The sequence below is a fragment of the Carcharhinus amblyrhynchos genome, chromosome 17, assembly GCF_965287045.1.
Source record: "Carcharhinus amblyrhynchos chromosome 17, sCarAmb.v2.hapA, whole genome shotgun sequence".
NCBI lineage: Eukaryota > Metazoa > Chordata > Chondrichthyes > Carcharhiniformes > Carcharhinidae > Carcharhinus > Carcharhinus amblyrhynchos.
This window is the reverse complement of record NC_137340.1, coordinates 47,407,116-47,431,435: the sequence shown is the minus strand read 5'-3', so window position 1 is coordinate 47,431,435 and position 24,320 is coordinate 47,407,116. Positions and strand designations below refer to the sequence as shown.

General features: G+C 45.0%; 1 protein-coding gene across 1 annotated transcript in view; it reads right to left on the bottom strand.

Annotated features, from left to right (window-relative positions):
- The window catches only part of wbp1la (WW domain binding protein 1-like a), a 97,712-nt gene extending 86,003 nt beyond the window's left edge, over positions 1–11,709 (bottom strand). Inside the window, exon 1 of the mRNA XM_080205917.1 lies at positions 11,510–11,709. Coding sequence (XP_080062043.1) covers positions 11,510–11,617 — 108 coding nt within the window. The 5' untranslated portion in view covers positions 11,618–11,709. The remainder of the gene's footprint in view (positions 1–11,509) is intronic.
- Between the last annotated feature and the right edge of the window lie 12,611 nt (positions 11,710–24,320).

Sequence of the window (24,320 nt, the reverse complement as noted above, 5' to 3'; positions counted from 1 at the left end):
TTTTTTTTTTAATTAGTAATGGGTTGAAGGGTTATGGTGAATGGGCAGGAAAGTGGAGTTGAGGTCAGCCATGACTATAGTGAATAGTGGAGCAGGCTTGGGGAGCTGAACTGCCTACTCCTGCCCCTGGTTCTTATGTTCTTCACTTAGCTCAGTCACCCTTTCCATTTCCTTACAAAAAGCTGCCTGCCTTCTTGACTGTGGGAGATACTGTGTCTGTGAAGGAATACAGAGGACCGGATGAAGTAAAAATAACGCTGACAGATCACTACAATTTTCTCAGACAGTCTGAAGCCTGGATCATTGCTATGTTGTTTGGCTGCTAACTTTCTTTCTCCACTTCAAGGGCTCTGTTGAAACCCAGCTAATCAAGGCTGCTTACAAATTAATGAGGTCCAGAAGTCAGGAGGCCAAAATGTGATGATCTGCTTTCTCCCTCTTTTGAAAGAAAATATTCAGTCCCACAGACCGGTCAAGCAACAGCCTGCCTCTCCCACCCCCACCACCTCCACCCCTTCCATGTGGAACACTAATTGGGAGCAGAACTGAAATTGGCTGGGACAGAGAATGGACTCTGGGTGAAGGACTTCAATATCCATCACCACGGGTGGCTCAGTAGCAACACTACAGACTGAGCTGGCCAAATCCCAAAGAACATAGCTGCTAAACTGGGTCTGCGGCAGGTGGTGAAGAATCCAATGAGGGGAAAAAGCTACTTGCCTTCCTCCTCAACAATCACTGTCACAGATAAGGTTGTCCATGACTATTTTGGCAGAGGTGACATAGTCCTTGTCGAAACAAAGTTCCACCTTCACAGCTAGGATACCCTTCTTCGTATTGTGTGGCACGACCACATGCTACATGGGATAGATTTCAAACAGGTCTCGCAACTCAAAACTGGGCATCTATGAGACATTGTGGATCAGAGCAGTAGAATTAAACTCAGCCACAATTTGTAATCTCATGGGCCAGTATATCCTGACTCGACAATTACCCTCAAGCCAGAGCATCAAGCCTGCTTCATCAAGAGTACAGGAGATCATACCAGGAGCAGCATCACACATACCTAAAAATGAGGTGCCAACCTGGTGAAGTTATTTGTATGCCAAATAGCAGAACCAACAAGTAACAGTTGGAGCTAAGTGATTCCACAACCAATGGGTCAGGTTACAACTCTTCAGTACTGCCACATCCAGTTGTGAATAGTTTTGAACATGTAAGCAATTAACCGGAGAAGACAGCTCCACATTAACCATCATCCTAAATGATGGGAAAGCCCGCACAGCAGTGAAAAAGATAAGGCTGAAGCATTTGCAACCATCTTCACCCAGAAGTACCAAGCGGGGTGATCCATCTCTGCTTCCTCCTGAGGTTCCATGATGCGGAGATGCCATTGGACTGGGGTAATCACAGTAAGAAATCTCACAGCATCAGGTTAAAGTTCAACAGATTTATTTGGTAGTTGAGTTTATGTCTTTATACGCCTTGTTTGTGAACAGAACTCCTATTCACCTGATGAAGGAGCAGCACTCTGAAAGCTTGTGGCTCGTGCTACCAAATAAACCTGTTGGACTTTACCTTGGTGTTGAGAGACTTTTTATTGTCCTCCTGAGGACCCAATCACAGATGCCAGCCTTCAGCCAATCTGATTCACAACACATATCAAGAAATGGTTTAAGGTACTGGATACCAAAACATTCTCGCCCTGACAATACTCCAGCAATACTGTGCTCCAGGACTAGCCATGCCAGAAACAATGGAACCCGACAGCACAGAAAATTCCTCAGGTACGTCACAGAAAGCAAAACAAATCCAACCTGACCAATTACCACCCTTACTCTTGGTCATCAGTGGTGTTGTCAAATGGCACTTACTCAGCAATAACCTGCTCACTGACACTGGGGGAAGCTGGTTAGAGTTGCCCCTGAAAAAAGGAAGATGGTTGGGGCAATTGGATGCCAATTATCTCAATCCCAGGACATCACTGAGGAAGCTCCTCTGGGTAGACCCAGGCATTTTCAGCTGCTTCATCAATGACCTTCCTTCTATCATTCAGTCAGAAGTGAAGATGTTCACTCATGATTGCATGATGTACAGTGCCACTCACAACTCCTCAGCTCTTGAAACAGTCCATGTCGATGTGCAGCAAGACCTGGACAACATTCAGGTATGGACTGATAAGTGGTAAGTAATGTTTGTGCCATACAGGCAGCAGGCTATGACCATCTCCAACAAGAGAGAATCCAACCATCGCCCCTTGACATTCAATGACATTACCATCACTGGTTCCCCCACTATCTACACCTTGAGTTATCATTGACCAGAAACCTAACAATGCCATCATATAAATACTGTGGCTACAAGAGCAGTTCAGCGACTGGAGATTCTGCAGAGCGTAACTCATTACTGTACTCCCCAAAGCCTGTCCATGATCTAGGTAGTGGAGGTCATGGGCTTGGAAGGTGCTGTTGAAGGAGGCTTGACAAGTTGTTATTATGCATCTTGTAGCATATGCTGTTGCCACTGTGTACTGGTGGTGGTGAGAATCAGATGCCAATCAATTCAGATGTTGTGTCCTGGATAGTAACAAACTTGAGTGTTGATTTGTGCTCTGTGCTGTGTTAGGAGGACCCATGGATCTATCAGTGAGCACTCCAGCTCCTGGTCACAAGCCAGCAACCGAGAATGGACTGGTATTATGCTTACCTGTAATACTCTCTCTTACTTTCCAGTTTTAAAGAATGTCCACCTTGCAATTAAAGTATTGGAGGGCTGACAGTGCCTGTGGAATGACACTCCAACATGAATTCAGTGAAACATTAACAGAATAGCAGAGAAATAATTAAACTAATCAATTCTTTTCTTACGTGAAGACAGGCAAGTGGGCGGGGGGGGGGGGGGGGGGGGGTGCGAGGTTAGCAGTGGTGGTGGGAAGGCAAAGGAAGAGGATTGGCAAACAAAATCAAGTACACTTTATACTATATCAGAGCCAACCCTGAAATATATATTCTCCAGCAGGTACTGCAAAGTTAGGACAAGTTTTATTTCATTTAAAATTATAGCCTGAGAGATTTCCTCCCCCCACCCCCCCATATGACATCTAAACCTGAAGGATTTGCATCTATAGGGAAGAGTATCAACCACTAATTTGCTGGTTTTTATAAGTAGAACAGCCAGGTAACAGCGATGTTAGTATGTGATGTGAAGTTGGAAGTCCTTGGATTGTCTACTTAGATTTCAATAATATACGCAACATTAACACTGTGCCTGATGTACCACATATTATCAAGTCATCAACTATACATGTTATAGATCTTTGAGACTTGAAGCAAATAAAATGAGATCTCATCTGGATTGTACTCAGTCCAAATAGAAGGGGCAAGATCATGCTGAACCTATTTTCTGGACTTGCTGAGGTTACAGGTGTACTGTTCAAGGGTAAGACAGTGGTTTGTATCTACTTGCAGGGTCTCCTCAAGTAACTTCAGGACTGATTCTCAAGCCTTTGGGACAGATAGCAAGTATAGGTTGTGACTATTAAGCAAAAGACAGATATCCATGGTGAGTCGTCTGACTAGAATGTACTTCCAGTGGAAAATTGGCATGCAAACTGGCTGTTTTTATTTTATTCATGGGATGTGGGCATTACTGGCAGGGTCAGCATTTATTGCCCATTCCTGAAGGCAATTAAGTGTAAATCACATTGCTGTTTGGAGTCACATATAGGCCAGACCGTGTAAAGATTACAGATTTCCTTCCCTAAAGGATATTAGTGAACTCGCTGGGTTTTTGTGACAATCAAGAATGGTTTCAAAGACATCATGACACTTTTAATTTCAGAAATACATCTGAATTTCAATTTTACCATCTGCCATGGTGGGATTCAAACCCAGGTCCCCAGAGCATTACTTGAATTAATAGGCAGTCCACTCCACCACTGCCTCCCCAGTTTGCCTACATTACAATGACTGTGCGCCAATGTGTTTTGTGACACTTAGCCACGTGTGCATTACACACTATTACAGCATAGTAGGGGGATGTTTGACCCAGCATGTCTGTGCTGGCTCTCTGATAGAGCTCTCCACTCAGTCCCGGCCTTTTCCCTACACTTTATAGCATTCATAGAGTCATAGAGATTTACAGCATGGAAACAGGCCCTTCGGCCCAACTTGTCCATGCCACCCTTTTTTTTTAAGTCCCTAAGGTAATCCCAATTGCTCGCATCTGGCTCATATTCCTCAACCCCTTCTCTTTTCATACTGTCTTCGTACAAAAATTTCCCATATCATATCATTTTCACTTTTTGATGGTCCAAATGTGTTACTGATTTACCAACCTGCGGAAATAGGTTTACCTTTGTTACCTTATGCTTACCCCACCCCCCTCCCCCCAACTTCATAGAACACAATCAGACTTTTTGTGTTCGAGTGGAAGGTTCCCCCATTTTTCTATCTTTCCTCATGACTAAAGCCTCTCACATTAACGTTGTCTCCATAAAGGTCTTCTGTACCTTCACCTTGGTCTTGACAGCCCCCTGAAAGTAATCTGTTGAAATTCTGAAGATATAAGTGCACCCTTAGTAAAATAATCTATTAATGTAGGCTCGGCCTGCAGAAGCAGAAAAACAAAATATTTTAATTACAGTCTAAACAACTACCTGTAGGGATTTGGCACTGCCTATTCGTACTCTGTCTATTTATCAAACCTTAAACCTCATACTATTGCTTTTTTGTCCATACAGTTTTTCCTCTGAATTTAGGGAGTCTTTTCAAGTAGCATTTCTGTCTTTATTTTCTCTATCCAGGTTTATCATTTCACATTTCTCCAAACTAGTAATCTTTCCATGTCTGCCTGATACCATTTACTGCTCTTTACTCGGTTAAATCAGATTCACGGTTCTGCTGCTGTAACATTTGATACTGTACGCTTATGCCTTAGTCCAGACAAAATGCTATTTGGGAACAGCAAAAATCCTAATCACACTCCTAGGATTCTGCTAATAAAATGATCCCTTAACCAATATTACATTGTGGACATTTATCTCACTGCTCTCCATGGGCCCTTGCTGTGCACAAAATGGCTGCCAGTTTGTCTTACAATGCAGAAAAGACCACACTTTAATATCTGCAAAGTACTCAGGGTCATCCTGAACGTGTAAACACGATATAAACACAAGAATTAACTTTCTTATACCCTTTAGCCTACTACTCATCCATTTGCTGCCCGGTTTCTTTTAATACAGTGCATCTATCTGTAGAATCCCTCAAGTGCAGAAGGAGGCCATTCAGCCCATTAAGTCTGCACTGATCACAATCCCACCCAAGCCCTCTTCCCATAACCCCACATATTTACCCGACAAATCTCTCTGGCACTAGGGTCAATTTAACATGGCCAATCCACTTAACCCGCACATCTTTGGACTTTGGGAGAAAACCGGAGCACCCAGAGGAAACCCACATAGACACAGGGAGAAGGTGTACACTCCACAAAGACAGTGACCTGCGGCCGGAATTGAATCTGGGCCCCTGGTGCTGAGAGGCAGCAGTGCTAACCAGTGTGCCACCGGGCTGCTTCTAGGAGCATTATGAAATAAAATATGAAACTGAGCAACAGGAGGACATATTAGACGAGATGACCAACAGCTTGGTCAAAGTAGTAGGGTTTTAGGAGTGTCTCAAATGAGGAAAGCGAGTTAGAGGGCTGGAAAGGTCTGGCAAGGGAATTCCACAGCTTATCACCAATGGTGAAGCAATTATAATTGGGAATAAACAATGGCCAGTGTTAGAGGGGGGCAGAAATTGCAGCTGGTTGCAAGATTGAAGCAGTCTAAAGATAGGGAAGGTGAGGCCAGAAAGCGATTTGAAAGCCAGGAGCCAGTGTAGGTCAATGAGCACAGGGATGATTGAGTGTGTCTGGAGGAGAAGGATTAAGATTGGGTGCAAGTTAGGACATGGGTAGCAGAGTTTTGCATGACTTGGAATTTACAGAGTCAAGAATGCAGAAGGCAATTTCAATATTTCTGAAAAAGACATCTTTTGTGGAAGCTTTTTATCTTGCACTCATTAGGACAATTCGCAAGAATACCAAGTGTGAAGGGAACAACAGTTTACCTGATGAGAAGAGAGTGCTGATTAGTTTGCAAGTAGATTCTAGGCTGTGTCATGGAATATACACTAGTTGATGGTGACTGACAATTAACTGCCAACCACTGTTTGAAATTTAAACCAAGCAACTTGACTCTGATTGGTCAAGGCATTGCCATGAGGAATGACCAAGAAAATGGCTGTCAGCTACAGTGAGAGTCACTACTAACAGGATGCTACCATGAGGGGAGAGTGACTGCCCTTGACATCAAAGCAGCACTTGACTGAGTATGGCATCAAGGAGACCTAGCAAAACTGTATTCAATGGAAATCATCTGGTCTAATATCTCCTCCTGTTGCTCAGGTTCATCTTTTATTTCATAATGCTCCTGAGAAGCATACTAGAAGCAGCATGGTGACACACTGGCCAGCACTGCTATCTCTTAGCACCAGAGACCCAGATTCAATTCTGGTCGCGAGTCACTGTCTTTGTGGAGTGTACACCTTCTCCCTGTGTCTACGTGGATTTCCTCTGGGTGCTCCAGTTTCCTCCCACAGTCCAAAGATGTGCGGGATAAGTGGATTGGCTATGCTAAGCTGACCTAGTGCTAGGGAGATTGGTAGGGTAAATATGTGGGGTTATGGGAAGAGGGCCCAGGTGGGATCGTGGTCAGAGCAGACTCGATGGACCAAATGGCCTCCTTCTGCATTTGAGGGATTCTATGGATAGATGCACTATATTAAAAGAAACCAGGCAGCAAATGGATGAGTAGTAGGCTAAAGGGATTGAAAACCAGAAAACTCTCCACAGACTGGAGTCATACCTGGCACAAAGAAAGTTGGTTGTGGTGATCAGAAGTCAAATATCTCAGCTTCAGGGCATCACTGTAGAAGTTTCTCAGGGCAGTGACCAAAACCCAACCATCCTCAGATGCTTCATCACTGACATTCAGGTAAGTGAGGATGTTCACTGATAACTGCTTAATGTTCAGTATCATTCATGACACCCCAGACACTGAAGCAGTCCATGTCTAAATGCAGCAAGACCTGGACAATATCCAGGCTTGGGCTGACAAGTGGCAAGTAATATTCACATCACACAAGCTTCAGGCATCTCCAACAAAGAGAGGATCTAAACATTGCCACTTAACATTAAATGGCATTAACATAATTGAATTCCCCATTATTAACATCCTGGGGATTACCATTAACCGGAAACTGAACTGGACTAGCCATATAAATACTGTGACTACAAGAGCAGGTCAGAGGTTAGGAATCCTGCAGCGAGTATCTCACCTCCTGACTCCCCAAAGCCTGTCCACCATCTAGGAGGTACAAGTCATGCATGTAATGGAATACTCTCCAAATGCCTGGTTTAGTGCAGTTCCAACAACACAAGAAGCTTGACACCACCCAGGACAAAGCAACCTGCTTGACTGCTACCTCTTCCACAATCATCCACACCCTCCGCCATTCACAGACAGTGACGGCAATGTGTACCCTCCACAAGGTGCTCTGTTACAACTCAGCAAAGTTCCTCAGGCAACGCCTTCCAAACCAACAACCACCACCATTTAGAGCAAGAGCAGCAGATACTTGGGACCATCGTCACCTGGAGGTTTCCTTCTAAGTCACTCATCCTGACTTGGAAATATATCGACATTCATTCATCATCGCTGCGTCAAAATCCTGAATCTCACTCCCTAACAGCACTGTGACTGTACCTAGACCTCACAAACTGCAGCAGTTTAAGGAGACAATTCACCATCGCTTTCTCAAGGGAAACCAGGGATGGGAATAAATGCCGTTCTAGCCAGCAACACCTACTTCCCATAAATGAATTTTTAAAACGTAAATAAGAGCATGTCTTTTGTCAGCAATGCTCTCGTTTTTATGCTGTCACCTGGAAAACCCCATTAAATCCCTGCCCAGTAATCATTATGTCATGTACAGGAACACAGAAATTGGTAGTTGAAACAGAAACCTGGGTTAGAATCATAGAATCCCGACAGTACAGAAGGAGGCCCATCGAGTCTGCACCGACCACAATCCCACCCAGGCCTTATTCCTGTAATCCCACATATTTACTCTGCTAATCCCCCTGACACTAGGGTCAATTTAGCATGGTCAATCAACTAACCCGTACATCTTTGAACTGTGGGAGGAAATTAAAACACCCAGGAGGAAACCCACGCAAACACAGGGAGAATGTGCAAGCTCCACACAGACAGTGACCGAGGCCAGAATTGAACCTGGTCCCTGGTGCTGAGAGGCAGCAGTGCTAATCACTGTGCCACAGTGCTGCCTGGTTAATCTAGTTCACTTCTATCATCCTGGTAGTCCAATAGAACAATGGGAATGGGCTTGCTGATCAATCACAGCAATAAATAGGCAGCACCAGAACACACCCAGACATAATCCAAGGGAATCAAAAGAGAAAATGCTGGAAAATCTCAGCAGGTCTGGCAGCATCCATAAGGAGAGAAAACAGCTGATGTTTGAGTCCAGATGACCCTTAGGTCTAAGGGTCATCTGGACTCAAAATGTCAGCTGTTTTTTCTCCTTATAGCTGCTGCCAGACCTGAGATTTTCCAGCATTTTCTCTTTTGGTTTCAAATTCCAGCATCTGCAATAATTTGCTTTTATGCTATAATCCAAGGAAAACCCCAGTGGTCATGAGGTTTGAGAACCGTAGGTCCAAAGTCTCCTGTTCCTCTTCCTAAGCAATTAACACTGCATTTCTCAAATAACTGATATACCCAAAATGTTATTTTCTAAAAATCTTTAAGTGTGCTGTTTCCCAGTCAACTGTTGCACAGTTCAGACTTTCAACAACTTTCTTAATACAGTCGAGCAGGGTCCCATTCGGCCCATCATACGTGCTAGCTTTTCAACTAGAGCTGTCTACTCTAACCATTGTTCCCCCACTCTTTCCCCATATTAAGAACATAAGAAATAGGAGCAGGAGTAGGCCAACTAGCCCTTCGAGCCTGCCCCGCCATCCAATAAGATCATGGCTGATCTGTCGTGGCTCAGTTCCACATTCCCGCCCTCTCCCCATAACCCTTAATCCCCTCTCTCATCAAAAACCCATCAACCCGCGTCTTAAAAATATTTAGCGAGGCAGCCTCCACCACTTCAACGGGCAGAGAATTCCAGAGATTCACCACCCTTTGAGTGAAGGAGTTCCTCCTCAACTCTGTTCTAAACCGCCCCCCCTTTATCTTGAGGCTCTGCCCCCTAAGTCCTACTATCCTTTCTGAGCGGGAAGAGTCTCTCCACCTCTATCCTATCCATCCCATTCATCATCTTATACGTCTCAATGAGATCTCCCCTCATTCTTCTAAACTCTAACGAGTACAAGCCCAGTTTATTCAGCCTCTCCTCATAGCTCAACCCCCTCAACTCCGGTATCAGCCTAGTAAACCTCCTCTGCACTCCCTCCAAGGCTAAAATATCCTTGCGCAAGTACGGCGCCCAAAACTGCACACAGTACTCCAGCTGCGGCCTCACCAACGCCCTATACAGCTGCAGCAAGACCTCCCTACTTTTATATTCAATCCCCCTCGCGATGAAAGCCAGCATCCCATTTTCGAACAGTAAGCATCTCAAACCTCAACAGCTGCCGCAGCCTTAAACCCCCAAAACAAAGAAAAACATCATGTTGGGTTTCAGGTGCAAAATAAATGTTACAAAAGATAAACAAGGAATTTTAGGACAGTAACCTTCTCATGCAACTCCAAAGATAATGGAGTTTCACTGTCATTCTTCATGATGATCTGAATCCACCCGGTATGGCCAGGTATCATTATTCATGTATCCATTATAGTCAGCTATTATTCTCAATTGTACTCTGGAATTTATAGTGACATTAGATGTTGATGACTATCATTAATCCTTAAACAAAGAAATTAGCACCACTGCATGGCGTGTCTTTGGTGAACACCTGTCACATCACCCATTGGGGAAGAGGAACAAATTAAATATTATAATCTCCTCAGCCCAAAACCACCTTCACATACTCAACAGTTCTAACAGTGCCAGAAACTCAGGGTATGCCTTAATGTGATTTTTTTAAAAAATAAATTCCTCCAGCTATAGCACTGCTACCTCACAGCACCACAGACCGGGTTCGATTTCAGCCTCCGGTCACTGTCTGCGTGGAGTTTGCACATTCTCCCCATGTCTGGGTAGGTTTCCTCCCACACTCCAAAGATGTGCATTAGGTGGATTGGCCAAATTGTCCCTTTAGCGTCAGGGAGATTACTGGGACAAATAAATGGGAATTACAAGAATAGGGCCTGGGTGGGATTGTTTTCGCTGCAGGCTTGATGGACCAAATGGCCACCTTCTACACTGTAGGAATTCTATGATTCTCACTTATAAACTAATACTGTGATATTTGTTACTACAGCCCACTTAACATTTTTACAAGAAAAAATAGATTTCATTTCATCCTGGAATCATTAAAGAAACTGAAACTGGCCACTTGGTCCACTTGTGTTTCTGCCAACTCTCTGAAATCCCACCCCCAGCACACCAGCCCGCATCAAGGGTTGGTTATGTGGCATGTGAGTGGCATTAATGCCACAATCAGGTCAACATGCAGCTACTGAATGACAGACCAGGCTCGAGGAGCCAAATGGTCTACTCCTGCTTCTATTTCTTATAATTTCTGAAAAGTAAAAAGCTCAAACCACATCACAGGCAATGGTTGATTCTTCACAGGCCAATAACCTGCTGAGTAAACTGCAGCAGCCATTTTGCACACAGCAAGATCCCACAAAGCACAGATGAGGGAAATGCTCTTTGCGCGATCACTGAAGGAGCAAACTTGGTTCGGCCAAGAGGGGAACTTCTCTGCTCTTTGTCAAAGTGCCATTGAAACTGGCAGAAGACTCAATTCAACATCTGGTCCAAAACACCCCCTCACCCACCCTCCCTCCCTAGGGATGTACCACTCTACTAGTTAAACACTGGAGAGTGGGTGGCAGCCAAGATCAAGATTTTTTTCCCCCCAAAAAAAGTGGTTGAAAACCCACAACCCCCTGTATGTGGCATATCACCAACTGGCCCCAAACTGACACCATAAAAACAAAACCAAAAACTTAAACACTGCCCAGAAATAAAAGCTTGCTGAAAACACTGACAGCTTATGATTGAAATTATTAGTGTTTCAGTCCAACATGTTAACCAGACAGAAGAACTCCAGGAAACTCTGATATAAATTACACATCCTTTTTGTAAAATAAAATCCATTTGACATGATAAATATGAAGTTTAAATACAGCATTGAGGCCAGTGAGGAAGGCAAATGTAGCAAACACTGGATGTAACCCAGGCCTGAAGTGGTTACAATGTAGCCAGGCTGTTTGGTGTTTTAAATGAAAACACATTTAAAAGGCCAGCGCTTTGTTTCCGCTTACCTGGGCTTCCACCCCGGCCACTTTGACAGGGAAGATCTGTGGCAGCAGCACGACCATTTTCAACGGGATCCTGTTCATGCCTCGCCTTGCGGCGGCTGCCGGCTCCATGCCAGGCAGCCCAGCCCAGCCCCGCAGCCCGCTCTCCCGGCCGCTGCTGCCTGGCGGCTCCGGGGAGGGGGAAGAGAGTTCCAGCGCCGCGGCCCCGCCGAGTCCCGCCCCCTTCTCCCTCGCCTCCTCCCCCATTGGCCGCCCGCCTGCCTCCGCGTCCCCATTTGAAACTTTCCCAACTCGCCATTGGCCGGCGCGCCTGTCACTCAGCCTCGTCCCCGGCGTCAGCCGCCTGCCAGCAGTCTGGCGTTCGCACAGGGGTGGGGACCCGGAGCGCAGCCTTGTTTTTCTGCAAAGGAAAAAGCATCGGTTTGCTCATGGTACACCCGCCTGGCCCTTCCTTCCAGCTCCCTGTGTGTGTGTGTGCCTTCTGATCCAGGAAAAATGGAGATTCCCCTCAATTCCTGACCATTGCTTTTCTCTCTTCCCCCTCCTTCCACTTCCAACCTTATTTCATTGAATCCCTACAGTGCAGAAAGAGGCCATTCAGCCCATTGAGCCTGAGCTGACATCCAGCTGCTGTCCCCACACCCTCAAATACTTACCCTGCCCCACCCCTCTGACACTCAGGGTCAATTTAGCATGGCCAATCCACCTAACCCGCAAGTCTTTGCAATCAATCCAGTCCAGCATACAGGTTGGTGTGGTTTCCAGTTCTAGTCCAAGGATAATAAAACCTGAAGATATAGGAGCAGAATTAAGCCATTTGGCTCAGCCACCACTCTGCCCCACCATTCAATCATGGCTGATAAGTTTCTCAATCCAATTCTCCTGCTTTTTTTCTCCGTAACCTTTGATCCTCTTACTAATTGAGAACCTATCTACCTCTGTCCTGAATACACTCAATGACCTGGCCTCCACAGCCCTCTGTGGTAATGAGTTCCACAGATTCACCATCCTCTGGCTGAAGAAATTCCTCCTCATCCCAGTTCTGAAGGATCATCCCTTTATTCTGTGGCAGTGCCCTCAGATCCTAATCTCACTGACTAATGGAAACATCTTCCCCATTTCCACGCTATCCAGGCTTTTCATTATTCTATTAGTAATATGTAGAGTGTGCTCCCAGTCACTGCTCAATTCAAAACCACATTCAAAACCACATTATTTCAGGAATGAAAATGGGGGCGACACAATGGTTAGCATTACCACCACACAGTGCCAGGGACCCAGGTTCGATTCCCGGCTTGGATGAAGTTGCATGTTCTCCCCATATTTGTGTGGGTTTCCGCCAGGTGCTCCACTTTCCTCCCACAGTCCAAAGATGTGCAGGTTAGATGGATTGGCTATGCTAAATTACTCCTTAGTGTCAGGGGGACTGGTTAGGGTAGGTGCATAGGTTTATGAGGATAGGGCCTGGGTGGAATTGTGGTTGATGGGCCAAATGGCCGCCTTCTGCACTGTAAGGATTCTATGAAAAGTCCAGCAGCATTCGAATTAGTCACTCCCCACTTCTCAGGATCAGCTTATCACAGGTTTTGAAAAAGGATGCCTTTTGGATATAACTGTTTCAGAGATGGGATATTACATGATTCTTGCATTATTAGCAATAGCATCAGTAACGAATGCAGCCACTGATCAGATGTAGGGGTCAGTTTAGCTCAGTTAGCTGAATAGCTGGTGAGTGATGCCAACAGCATGGATTCATTCCCATACCGGCTGAGGCCTGCCTTTTCATCCTTGTCCATCATAAGAACATAAGAACATAAGAAATAGGAGCAGGAGTAGGCCATCCAGCCCTTCGAGCCTGCCCCGCCATTCAATAAGATCATGGCTGATCTGTCGTTGCTCAGTTCCACTTTCCCGCCCTCTCCCCATAACCCTTAATCCCCTCTCCTATCAAAAACCCATCAACCCGCGTCTTAAAAATATTTAGCGAGGCAGCCTCCACCACTTCAACGGGCAGAGAATTCCAGAGATTCACCACCCTTTGAGTGAAGAAGTTCCTCCTCAACTCCGTTCTAAACCGCCCCCTTTTTATCTTGAGGCTGTGCCCCCTAGTCCTATTGTCTTTTTTGAGCGGGAAGAGTCTTTCCACCTCTATCCTATCCATCCCATTCATCATCTTATACGTCTCAATGAGATCTCCTCTCATTCTTCTAAACTCTAACGAGTACAAGCCCAGTTTATTCAGCCTCTCCTCATAGCTCAACCCCCTCAACTCCGGTATCAGCCTAGTAAACCTCCTCTGCACTCCCTCCAAGGCCAAAATATCTTTGCGCAGGTGCGGCGCCCAAAAATGCACACAGTACTCCAGTTGTGGCCTCACCAATGCCCTATACAGCTGCAGCAAGACCTCCCTACTTTTATATTCAATCCCCCTCGCTATGAAGGCCAGCATCCCATTCGCCTTCCTGACCACCTGCTGCACCTGCAAGCTGGGTTTTTGCGACTCATGCACAAGGACCCCGAGGTCCCTCTGCACCGTCGCCTGCTGCAGTTTTTCGCCTCGTAAGTAATAGTCCTTCCTACCATTTTTCCTACCGAAGTGGACCACCTCACACTTGCCAACATTAAATTCCATTTGCCATTTCCTGGCCCATTCGCCCAGCCTATCTAGATCCTTCTGTAGACTCTCCACACCCTCCGCACAATTTGCCGTTCCCCCAATCTTGGTGTCATCAGCAAATTTTGACACTCTACACTCGGTTCCCTCCTCCAGATCATCTATATAAATGGTAAAAAGCTGAGGCCCCAGCACCGACCCCTGGGGCACTCCACTAGTCACCATCCGCCAATCCGAATAGCACCCGTTGACCCCCACTCTCTGCCTCCTATTTGACAACCAATCCTCTATCCATGCTAACACCCTACCCCCAACTCCATGTCCCTCGACCTTCTGCAATAACCTCTTGTGAGGCACTTTGTCAAACGCCTTCTGAAAATCTAGAAAGACCACATCCACCGGCTCTCCTCTATCCACCGCCCTAGACACATCCTCATAGAACTCCAGTAAATTTGTCAGACACGACTTCCCTTTAATGAAACCGTGCTGCGTCTGCTCTATCAAGCAATTCCCTTCAAGATGCCTCGCAATTTCCTCCTTAATGACAGATTCTAACATTTTACCTACCACAGACGTTAAACTAACCGGCCTATAATTCCCCGCCTTTTGCCTGGCACCCTTCTTAAACAACAGCGTAACATTAGCCGTTTTCCAATCATCCGGCACTTCCCCGGAATCCAGCAACATTTGGAGAATAACCACCAAGGCATCCACTATCACCTCCGCCATTTCTTTCAGAACCCTCGGATGCATTCCATCCGGTCCTGGGGACTTGTCCACAATCAGCCCCTCCAGTCTGTCGAGCACCGCCTTTCTAGTAACAGTAATGTCATTAAGACCCTCCAGTCCTACCACCTTTCCATCTCTAACACCCGGCAAATTATTCACGTCCTCCTCCGTGAAGACAGAAACAAAAAAGTTATTCAATACCTTAGCCATATCCCCATCCCCTACCACTAGGTCCCCTTTCTCATCCTCTAAAGGACCAACATTCACCCTAGCCAGCCTCTTCCTTTTTATATATTTATAAAAACTCTTGCTATCCTTTTTTATATTAAGCGCTAGCCCAGCTTCATAGTTTCTCCTACCCTTCCTTATCAACTTCTTTGTCAATCTTTGTTGACATTTAAACCTCTCCCAATCCTCTTCTCGCCCACTACTCTTAGCTACTCTAAATTCCTCCGCTTTTAGTTTAACACTTTCCTTCACCTCCTTTGTTATCCACGGCTTATTACCTCTCCTCCTACTATCCTTTTTGACCATCGGAATAAATTTCCGTTGAGCACCAAGAAAGATCTCCTTAAAGATCCTCCACTGCTCCTCAACAGACCCTCCCTCCAACGCGCTCTCCCAGTCCACATTCGCCAATTCTTCTCTCATCCTACCGTATTTCCCTCTATTCAAACAAAGGACGCGCGTCCGGGAACCCACTTTCTCCTCCTCCATCTGCACCAGAAACTCCACCATACAATGATCACTCTCCCCAAGAGGATCCTTCACCACAAGGTCCCTAATTCTACCCGCTTCATTACATTACCATCACCTGAGGTGTGGTGACCTTCAGGTTAAATCACCATCAGTCAGCTCTCCCTCTCAAAGAGCAGATCACCTTACGGTCATCTGGGACTATGGTGACTTTATCATTACCTCAATTGCGTAGCCTTGCCAAGATGTCTTAGCTCACAAAGTGCTAGGGGAAAATACTCAGTAAGTTTGGCAGCATCTGTGGAGAGAGAAGAAGAGTTAACATATCTGATCCAATACGAGAGTCTGTGAAATTCCAACATCAACTCTGTTTCTCTCTTCACAGATGATGCCATTACCGCCACTTTTCCCTGGCAGTCTCTGATTTTATTTCAGATCTCTCAGATCCTCAATATTTTGCTTTTATTATTCCACCTTCACTCCTTTCCACCCCGTCTGTGTTACCTTTGGTACTGGCACAATGCATAATATTAGAAGAAAAACTAGGAACTGATGTGTAAAGAAAAATCCACCATTGACAATCATACATTCAACTGCCTGGACCCTAACTCTGGAATGTCCACTCTAAGAGTCCCTGTATCACGATTTCTCCCTTTAAGACATTCCTTAAAACCTACTCTTTGATTATTCTTTTGGTCACCTATCCTAAAATTTCTTTAAGAGGGGCTTGGTGACATATTTTGTTTTATAATGTTGCTTTAAAGCATCATGGGACATTAAAGGCACTATATAAAGACACATTGTTGTTACAGAACACAAAAATATAAGAATTAGGAGCAGGAGTAGGCCATTTGCCCCCTCGGGCCTATTCATTAAGATCACAGTTGTAGAGTCATAGAGTCACAAAGGTTTGTAGCATGAAAACAGTACCTTTGGCCCAACTTGTCCATGCCACCCAGTTTTTACCACTAAGCTAGTCCCAATTGCCTGTGTTTGGCCCATATCCCGCAATACCTATCTTACCTGTGTAACTGTTTTCTCAAAGACAAAATTGTACCCACATCTACTCCTCTGGCAGCTTGCTCCAAACACTCACCACCCACTGTCCTCTGTCATCAAGCCAATTTTCTATCTATTTGGCTACCTCACCCTGAATCCCATGAGATTTAACTTTATGCAACAACCTGCCGTGCCGTGTACCTTGTCAAAGGCCTCGCTAAAGTCCATATAAACAACATCAACTGCACTGCTCTCAGCTACCTTCTTGGTTACCCTTTCTAAAAACTCATTCAAAAACTCAGTCAATCATTTGGTGATCAGCCTGCCAAGGGTTAAATGCTGAGCAGGAATCAGTGGCACTCACATACATAAGTGGTGCTTGAGTGGGTATAATAGCATGAATAGTTAGACTCCAGGCATGCACTTGAGTTGCAGCTGAACAATCTCAGCTGCAATAGGATGATGATTACTTATATGCCTTTTCATTAGACTCGTCATTGTCAATAAACCACCTCTAGAACTCCAACCCCACCCTGCTCCGTTTTGTTTGATACGTCAGTCCATGATGACGACCCCCCACCCCAGCCTTCTCTTCCCTCTGTGAGGCCCATCTTAGAGGCCTATGGCCCAGTAGCAAAAGGCAGCCTCAAGAACATTGATTTTCACACTTGGCAGCTGGCCTGGAGTACTCTCTCCCTGGCCTCCCCTGCCAGCTTTCCAGGTTTACCCCGGCCTCTCTCAAGTTCAAGACTCCTCAGCCCAAGTCAACCCCTAGTCTGAGTCATACCCCGGTACCCCCAAGTCATACTCTGGTAGGACCCCCATGTCATATACTGCGTCCCACGTCCTATCCCAGTACACCTGACTCATAACCCTGTATCCTGACTCATGGCTGGTTACCCCGAAACTCTTTGTCAGTGCCTCTGAGTCTTGCCTCCCCATGCTCCGAGTCCTTTGCCAATAGACCGTCTCCCCCTTGAAAATGTGGAGCTGTTCTACAACTGCAACGCTTACCTCTGAACCCCACTTAGAGATCTGCTTGCCAGGTGCACACTTTTTGAAACAAGTTGTGATTCCCGCTGTTGCGACATCATGTCATTCTGGATGGATGCATTATTGGGGGGGGGTTGGGGGAGAATGATTTCTGGATAGAAACTGATAATGAGATGTAAATGAATGCTAATGAGGTTCCTGGTGTTGCATGGTGGGGAGAGGGGATGATCGCAAGATTTCCCATCGACGTACAACGCGATTTTGGCTTACTCATTATATTTTCCACTCCTGTCATCGAACTCGCCTAACGAAAACAGGAGTGAAAGATCCCGGCCTGTGATGTCATGGAGAGATGTGACATACACTCATGTGATGAGTGAGGATAGTAAGTATTATCAGAAGTTGGTGTAGGATGTTCTTATAATTGCAAATATGCTACAATAAAGTTGGAGTGTTTTGCGACCAGCAGTCTTTAAGAATTTATTAGAACTACTCCAACGCAACAGCACAATAATATATTCCCCACAAGGGGATAAGTCCTCTCTGTTGTCAAGGTCTTCTCAGAATTTTATGTTTCAATGAGATCATTCTTCTAAACGCCAATGAATACAAGCCCAGCCTGCTCAACCTTTCTTCATAAGGTAACCCCTTCATCCCAGGAATCAATTGTATAAATCTTTTCTGTACTCCAAATGCAATTGTATCTCTCCTTAGGGAAAAAAAAAGTTGTATAAATGCAAGTTGTCATCTGACAAAGGGGCAACTCTTAAGTAATAACCCTCCCTTCAAATTTTTCAGAAGCTAATGTTCTTGTTTACTACCTGGACTTTTTGTTTTTATTGCAGATCTCCAACTTCATTTTTAGTCCATCTTCAGAGTGTGGGGGAGGGAGGTTCAATCAAAGTGATTTGGGGGAACTGAACTATTATCTGCAAAGAGAGGACTACGGGAGGAGGCACTAAGTAAATTACTCTTTTGGAGACTTGGGGGAAAAATGGGCCAAATGGCCTCTTCGGTAGCGTAATCATTCTGTGATTGTAGAGTCAAATAGCATAGAAAGAGGCCATTCGGTTCATCATGCCTGTGTTATTTGTTTGAAAGAATTCGCAGTCCCACTTCCTAGCTCTTTCCCCACAGTCTTAACAATATTTTCTTTTCAAATATACATCTAATTAAAGCTATGTTCATAAAAATTGAAAATATCTCAAAGAATGCCTCGAAACAGATTACTTCTTGAAGTGCAGAAACTTCAATTAAGACTGGGCAATTAATGATGCGCAATAACGCAGGCCTTGCCAATGAAACCCACATCCTGTGACTGAATTTTAAAGAAGTGTTGATATGGAGGTAAAAGCAGCAGCAAGTCTGTCTCACCAGTGTCTCTCAGTGTTAGGTAAGTGACCAGACAACTCAATTTTTGGTAGCATTGGTTGCGAGTGAAAAGTTGCCAGTGCCTTAGAAGCCGGTCACTGTCTGTGTGGAGTTTGCACATTCTCCCCATGTCTGCGTGGATTTCCCCCGGGGCGGTCCGGTTTCCTCCCACAGTCCAAAGATGTACAGGTTACGTTGATTGGCCATGCCAAATTGCCCTTTAGCGTGAGGGGATTAGCAGGGTAAATAAGTGGGGTTATGGGGATAGGGCCTGGGTGGGATTGTGGTCGGTGCAGACTCAATGGGTCAAATGGCCTCCTTCTGCACTATAGGGATTCTGTCATTCTAATTCTAACTTGCTGCTTTTCTTCCACACATAACATGGAATCTCCACTCAATTTAAGATATTGATGGTACTCTAATGATCACTGTTAAAAGGATTGAAGAGTTAGTGTCAATATTAGTCAGGTTAGTGTTGCACTTGGCTGAACTAATCTGTGCTGCTACAGTATAAATAGATTGAAAAGGTAATTTTTAAAAATTCATTGGATGTGGACCCTCTGTCTGGACCAGCAACTAGGGAAAGGACTAGTTGCCCTAGGAGGATAGTTAAGAATCAACCACATTGCTGCGGCTCTGGAGTCACATGTAGGCCACACCAGGTAATGATGGCCGATTTCCTTCTCTAAAGGAAATTAGTGAACCAGATGGGTTTTGTGACCTTTAATTCTAAATTTTAATTGAATTTAAATTTCACCATCTGCCATGATGGGATTCAAACCCTGGTTCCCAGAGCATTATCCTGGGTTTCTGGATTACTAGTCCAGCAATAATACCATTACGTCACTGCCTCCCTATCATTAATCCTCTGTGAAAATGATAAAGTCTTGCATTTGTATATTGCTTTTCATGACCTTGTGATGTCTTGGAGTGCTTTACAGCTAATGGAATACTGTGGCACTGTAGTAATTGTTACACTTCAATATGAAGGGAGACGATTGTAATGGGGGGGCCTAGTTTGGCTATCCTTTTGATAGACTCTTGAAATGGACTGTGGAGATGCTACTGTTGGACTGGGGTGGGCACAATAAGAAGTCTCAAACACTAGGTTAAAGTCCAACAGGTTTACATGGTAGCACGAGCTTTCAGAGCGCTGCTCCTTCATCAGGTGAGTCACCTCAGGGCCTCAACCACACTTTGATTGAGTTACCCCTCATCTTCCCTTGATGGATGGATGCACAATCCATGCCCTGTGTGGATTCAGTTGAGCGCTGTCTACTGATATTGAAGGAGGCTGCGATCAGGAACCCCTACTGTTGGATCAGTGATGATTTTTTTTATGATGCACGGATTCCATGACTCTGTCCATGCAGATAGTGAGTCGATCCCAGCTATGTGAACATTGGCTGCTGCTTTCAGAATGGCTAGCGCAAAGTGTTTTCCTTCTGGTTTTCCAAGCCTTTGTAAACGGGAAGGTCAATGTTGTTCATAACTTTATCCTTCTGATGAAGCGCAGTGGCGTCAGGGAGAATGCCGGTGAGACAATGAGGATAAGCGTCAGGAGTCACTTAGTTTTTTTTAAATTAATTTGTGGACATAGGCATCACTGGCTGGCCAGAATTTATTGCCCATCCCTAGTTGCCCTAGGGCAGTTGAGAATCAACCACATTGCTGTGACTCTGGAGTCACGTGTAGGCCAGACCAGGTAAGAATGTCAGATTTCATAAAATCCCTACAGTACAGGAGGAGGCCATTCAGCCCATCGTGTCTGTACCAATCAAAATCCCATCCAGGCCCTATTCCTGTAACCCCACATATTTACCCTGCTAATCCCCCTGACACTAAGGTCAATTTAGCATGGCCAATCAACCTAACCCGACATCTTTGGGAGGAAACTGGAGTGCCCGGAGGAAACCCATACAGACACAGGGAGAAATTGCAAACTCCACACGGACAGGGAATCGAACCCGGATCCCTGGTGCTGTGAGGCAGCAGTGCTAACCACTGTGCCACAGTGCTGCCACCTGGTTCACTAATGTCCTTCCCTAAAGGTGGATTTTTTCAACAATTGACAATGGTTTCACGGTCATCAGTAGAATCTTAATTTCAAATATTTTTTACTGAATTCAAATTCCACTGTGACGGAATTTGAACCAGGGTCCCCAGAACATGAGCTGAGTTTCTGGATTAATAGTCTGGTGATAATACAAGTAGGTCATTGCCTCCTAGTGAACTATCCCTGACACTGCCTTCCCAGTGATGTTTAGCTGCACGTCCACGATCTTTGTGTGCTGGCAACAGGACCATAAGCCAAAGCAGTGTTCCGCAGCAGAGAAGATTAAGGTTACTATGGTGTTGCAGTGTGCTGGCTGTGCTCCCCAACAATGTTCCAGTGAGCTTCAGACCAGGTTCACCCTGATTTTGAATTTTTAGCCTGTCTTCATAAGATGATTGGTGAGAATCTTGTTCAGACCTAGATATCGTGTGTGGTGGACATTGGCAAATTGCATTCCAAGGAGAAAGCACTGAGCTCTTTCTCGGCGATGTTACTGTTCCAATGGAATGTTAACATAATGGTCTTCATTAAATTGGAAAGGAGGTCTCACACCCAGCAGTAGGATTCCAATAATCACTGCTGTAATCATAGGAAATGCAACAGCCAATTTATGCACAGGAAAATCTCAGGAACAGCAATGCCTTAGCAACTGATTTAATAATGTTGATTGAGGAATAAACATTGGCATTTTTCTTCAAATTAGGGTAATGGGATCTTTATTTACATGATAGACAGGACTTTAGTTTAATATCTCATCCAAAGGATAGCCCTTCTGACAAAGCAGCATTCCATCAGTAGTGTCCTGGTTTATCAACCTAAATTATGAGTTCAAGTCTGCTGAGTGCAATTAAACTCGTGACCTGCTGACTTAGAAATATGGCTGAGACCTTCGTACCCAATGCAGTCTTATGCTTTCTTTACAAGTCTAATGTAACTCCTAAGCCTTGCTAATCAAGACAGAACTCCATTCATCCAATAACAGAGAACACCACCTCACAAGATGGCACCTTTACATTGCTGGTCTGGATAGGTTGCTCCCTGATATTAGTCTACGACCAGAATGGTGGAGACACAAACGCAACTTTAGACTGCATGTGTAGCACTGTGTAGGCGCAGAAACTCGGGTGTTTCTGAGGTCTCTAAAACTATTGGACGCTGGTGGTGGATAGAATTTGCAACACAAGGACCTGTGTCAGGGTAGTTGGAAGTAGGGATTGTGCTTGCCAACCAATGGTGGCACAGTGGTTAGCACTGCTGCCTCACAGCACCATGGACCCGGGTTTAATTCCCAATCTGGGTCACGATCTGTGTGGATATTGCATGTTCTCTCTGTGGCTGTGTGGGTTTCCTCTAGGTTCCTCCGATTTCCTCTCACGGTGCATTGGTCATGCTAAATTGCCCCTGAGTGTCCCAGGCTGTGTAGATTAGCGGGGAAGTGTGTGGGTTTTGAGGAAAGAGCCTGGGGTGGGATGCTTTGGAGGAGAGTTGGTGCTGACTTGATGGGCCGAATGGCCTCCTTCTGCACTGTAGGTGATTCTATGAGTTTGAGAACAGCCACACAGTAGAATTCTCTTCATGCCATTGGTGACATGATGATCGACATCAGATGAAAGTTTGAATGGGCGGGGTGGGGTTATTATCAGCTTGTCAGCACTCAAGTACAAATGGTACATTTCTGGTGTGATGTTGGGTGGATGGAGCACGGAGCAGGAACATAGTTTAGCACATGTACCTGGCACTGCTACAACTTGGCTGTGGGCAAGCTGTAATTCTTTGAAAGTTTCTGAGACTGCACTGCTGTCTGCCAGACAGCTGCTGAACAAGGTTTCTTATTTAAAAAATAACCCAAGGGCATGGCCAGTGAGACAAAGGACTGTATTTTTCCATTCTCAGAATGAGACTCCATTATAATTATCTGGTACTATGAGACACAGACTGAGTCTTAACCATATACATGAGAAAAAAAACAAGAAAAACTTGTTTTGTTTGATCGTTCTTTTTTAACTTTGACGTAGAGGAGTGCTATTTTGCGAAAACGATTACCCAACAGGAAATTTTAATTGAAATAAGCTTTTCAGGCTAATTTTCTCTTTTTCTGTCTGGAAACAGGGGAGAGAAGGGAGACTTGGTAGAAGTCTACAAAATTATGAGGGGCATAGATAAGGTGGATAGTCAGGGGCTTCTGTCCCAGGGTGGTGTCAACTACAAGGGGGCACAGGTGCAAGATGAGAGGAGGAAAGTTTAAGGGAGATGTGTGGGGGAAGTTTTTCACACAGAGAGTGGTGGGGGCATGGAACACGCTGCCAGAGGAGGTGGTTGACGAAAGCAGCAACATTTAAAAGGCATCTGAATGGGTACAGGAATAGAGGGATATGGACCAAGTAAGGGCAGAGATTTATTTTAGTTTAGCTAGGACATCAGGATTGGCACAGGCTTGGAGGGCCGAAGGGCCTGTTCCTGTGCTGTGTTTCTCTTTGTTCTTTGTAACACTGCATTTTACCGAGGGATGGTCCTGCAGACGTTGACTATCCCTGCAGTAAGCCACCAAAATGCCCACTCTTCAGCACAAGACGCACAAGCCATGAGAGTGCTATTGCTACCAGTTAACATCTCTATCCTTTGATCTATCTACACATTTTTAAATGTCTTACCATTTTAAAACCAAGCATTTTAAACCAAGATTATCTAACCTTTTATCACAGAGTTAAGCACTTCACAGACCCAGTTTAAACTTAACAATATCTGAACTAAAAACCTTCATGCAAAGTCCAAAGATGTGCAGGTTAGTTGGATTGGCCATGCTAAATTGTCCCTTAATGACAAAGATGTGCGGGGTTAGGTGGATTGGCCATGGTGAACGTGTGGAATTGCAGGGATAGGATGGGGAAATGCGTAAGATACTCTGTCAGCGAGTCGGTGTAAACTCAATGGGCTGAATGGCCTCTTTCTGCATTGTAGAGTTTCTATGATTCAAAGTGTGGACAGGTTTACTCTGCATTTAATCTATTCTGCAATGTATAAAGTGATGACTGAACTTTAAGGCAGAGGTTTATGGCAAACACAGCTACAACAATTGACTCAATGCTTTGAACGGTTCCCCCCCCCCACCCCTCCCCCCACCCTAACTTCACTCCCTGCCATAGAGTGTCAGCAACATAAGGCAGCCATGAAATGTGAAAAGAATTTATCCAGACATGACCAGCCCTGTAGTCAGTATCATGGCCTCGGCTTCACCGCTTTAATCTCCTAAAGGAATGTTCTGTATAAAATATTCTCAAAACGTCAATGAAACATAACTCCAGATTGCCATAATTGATTGTCATGTTTTCATCATTAATTCTTCTGTTCCACAGGAG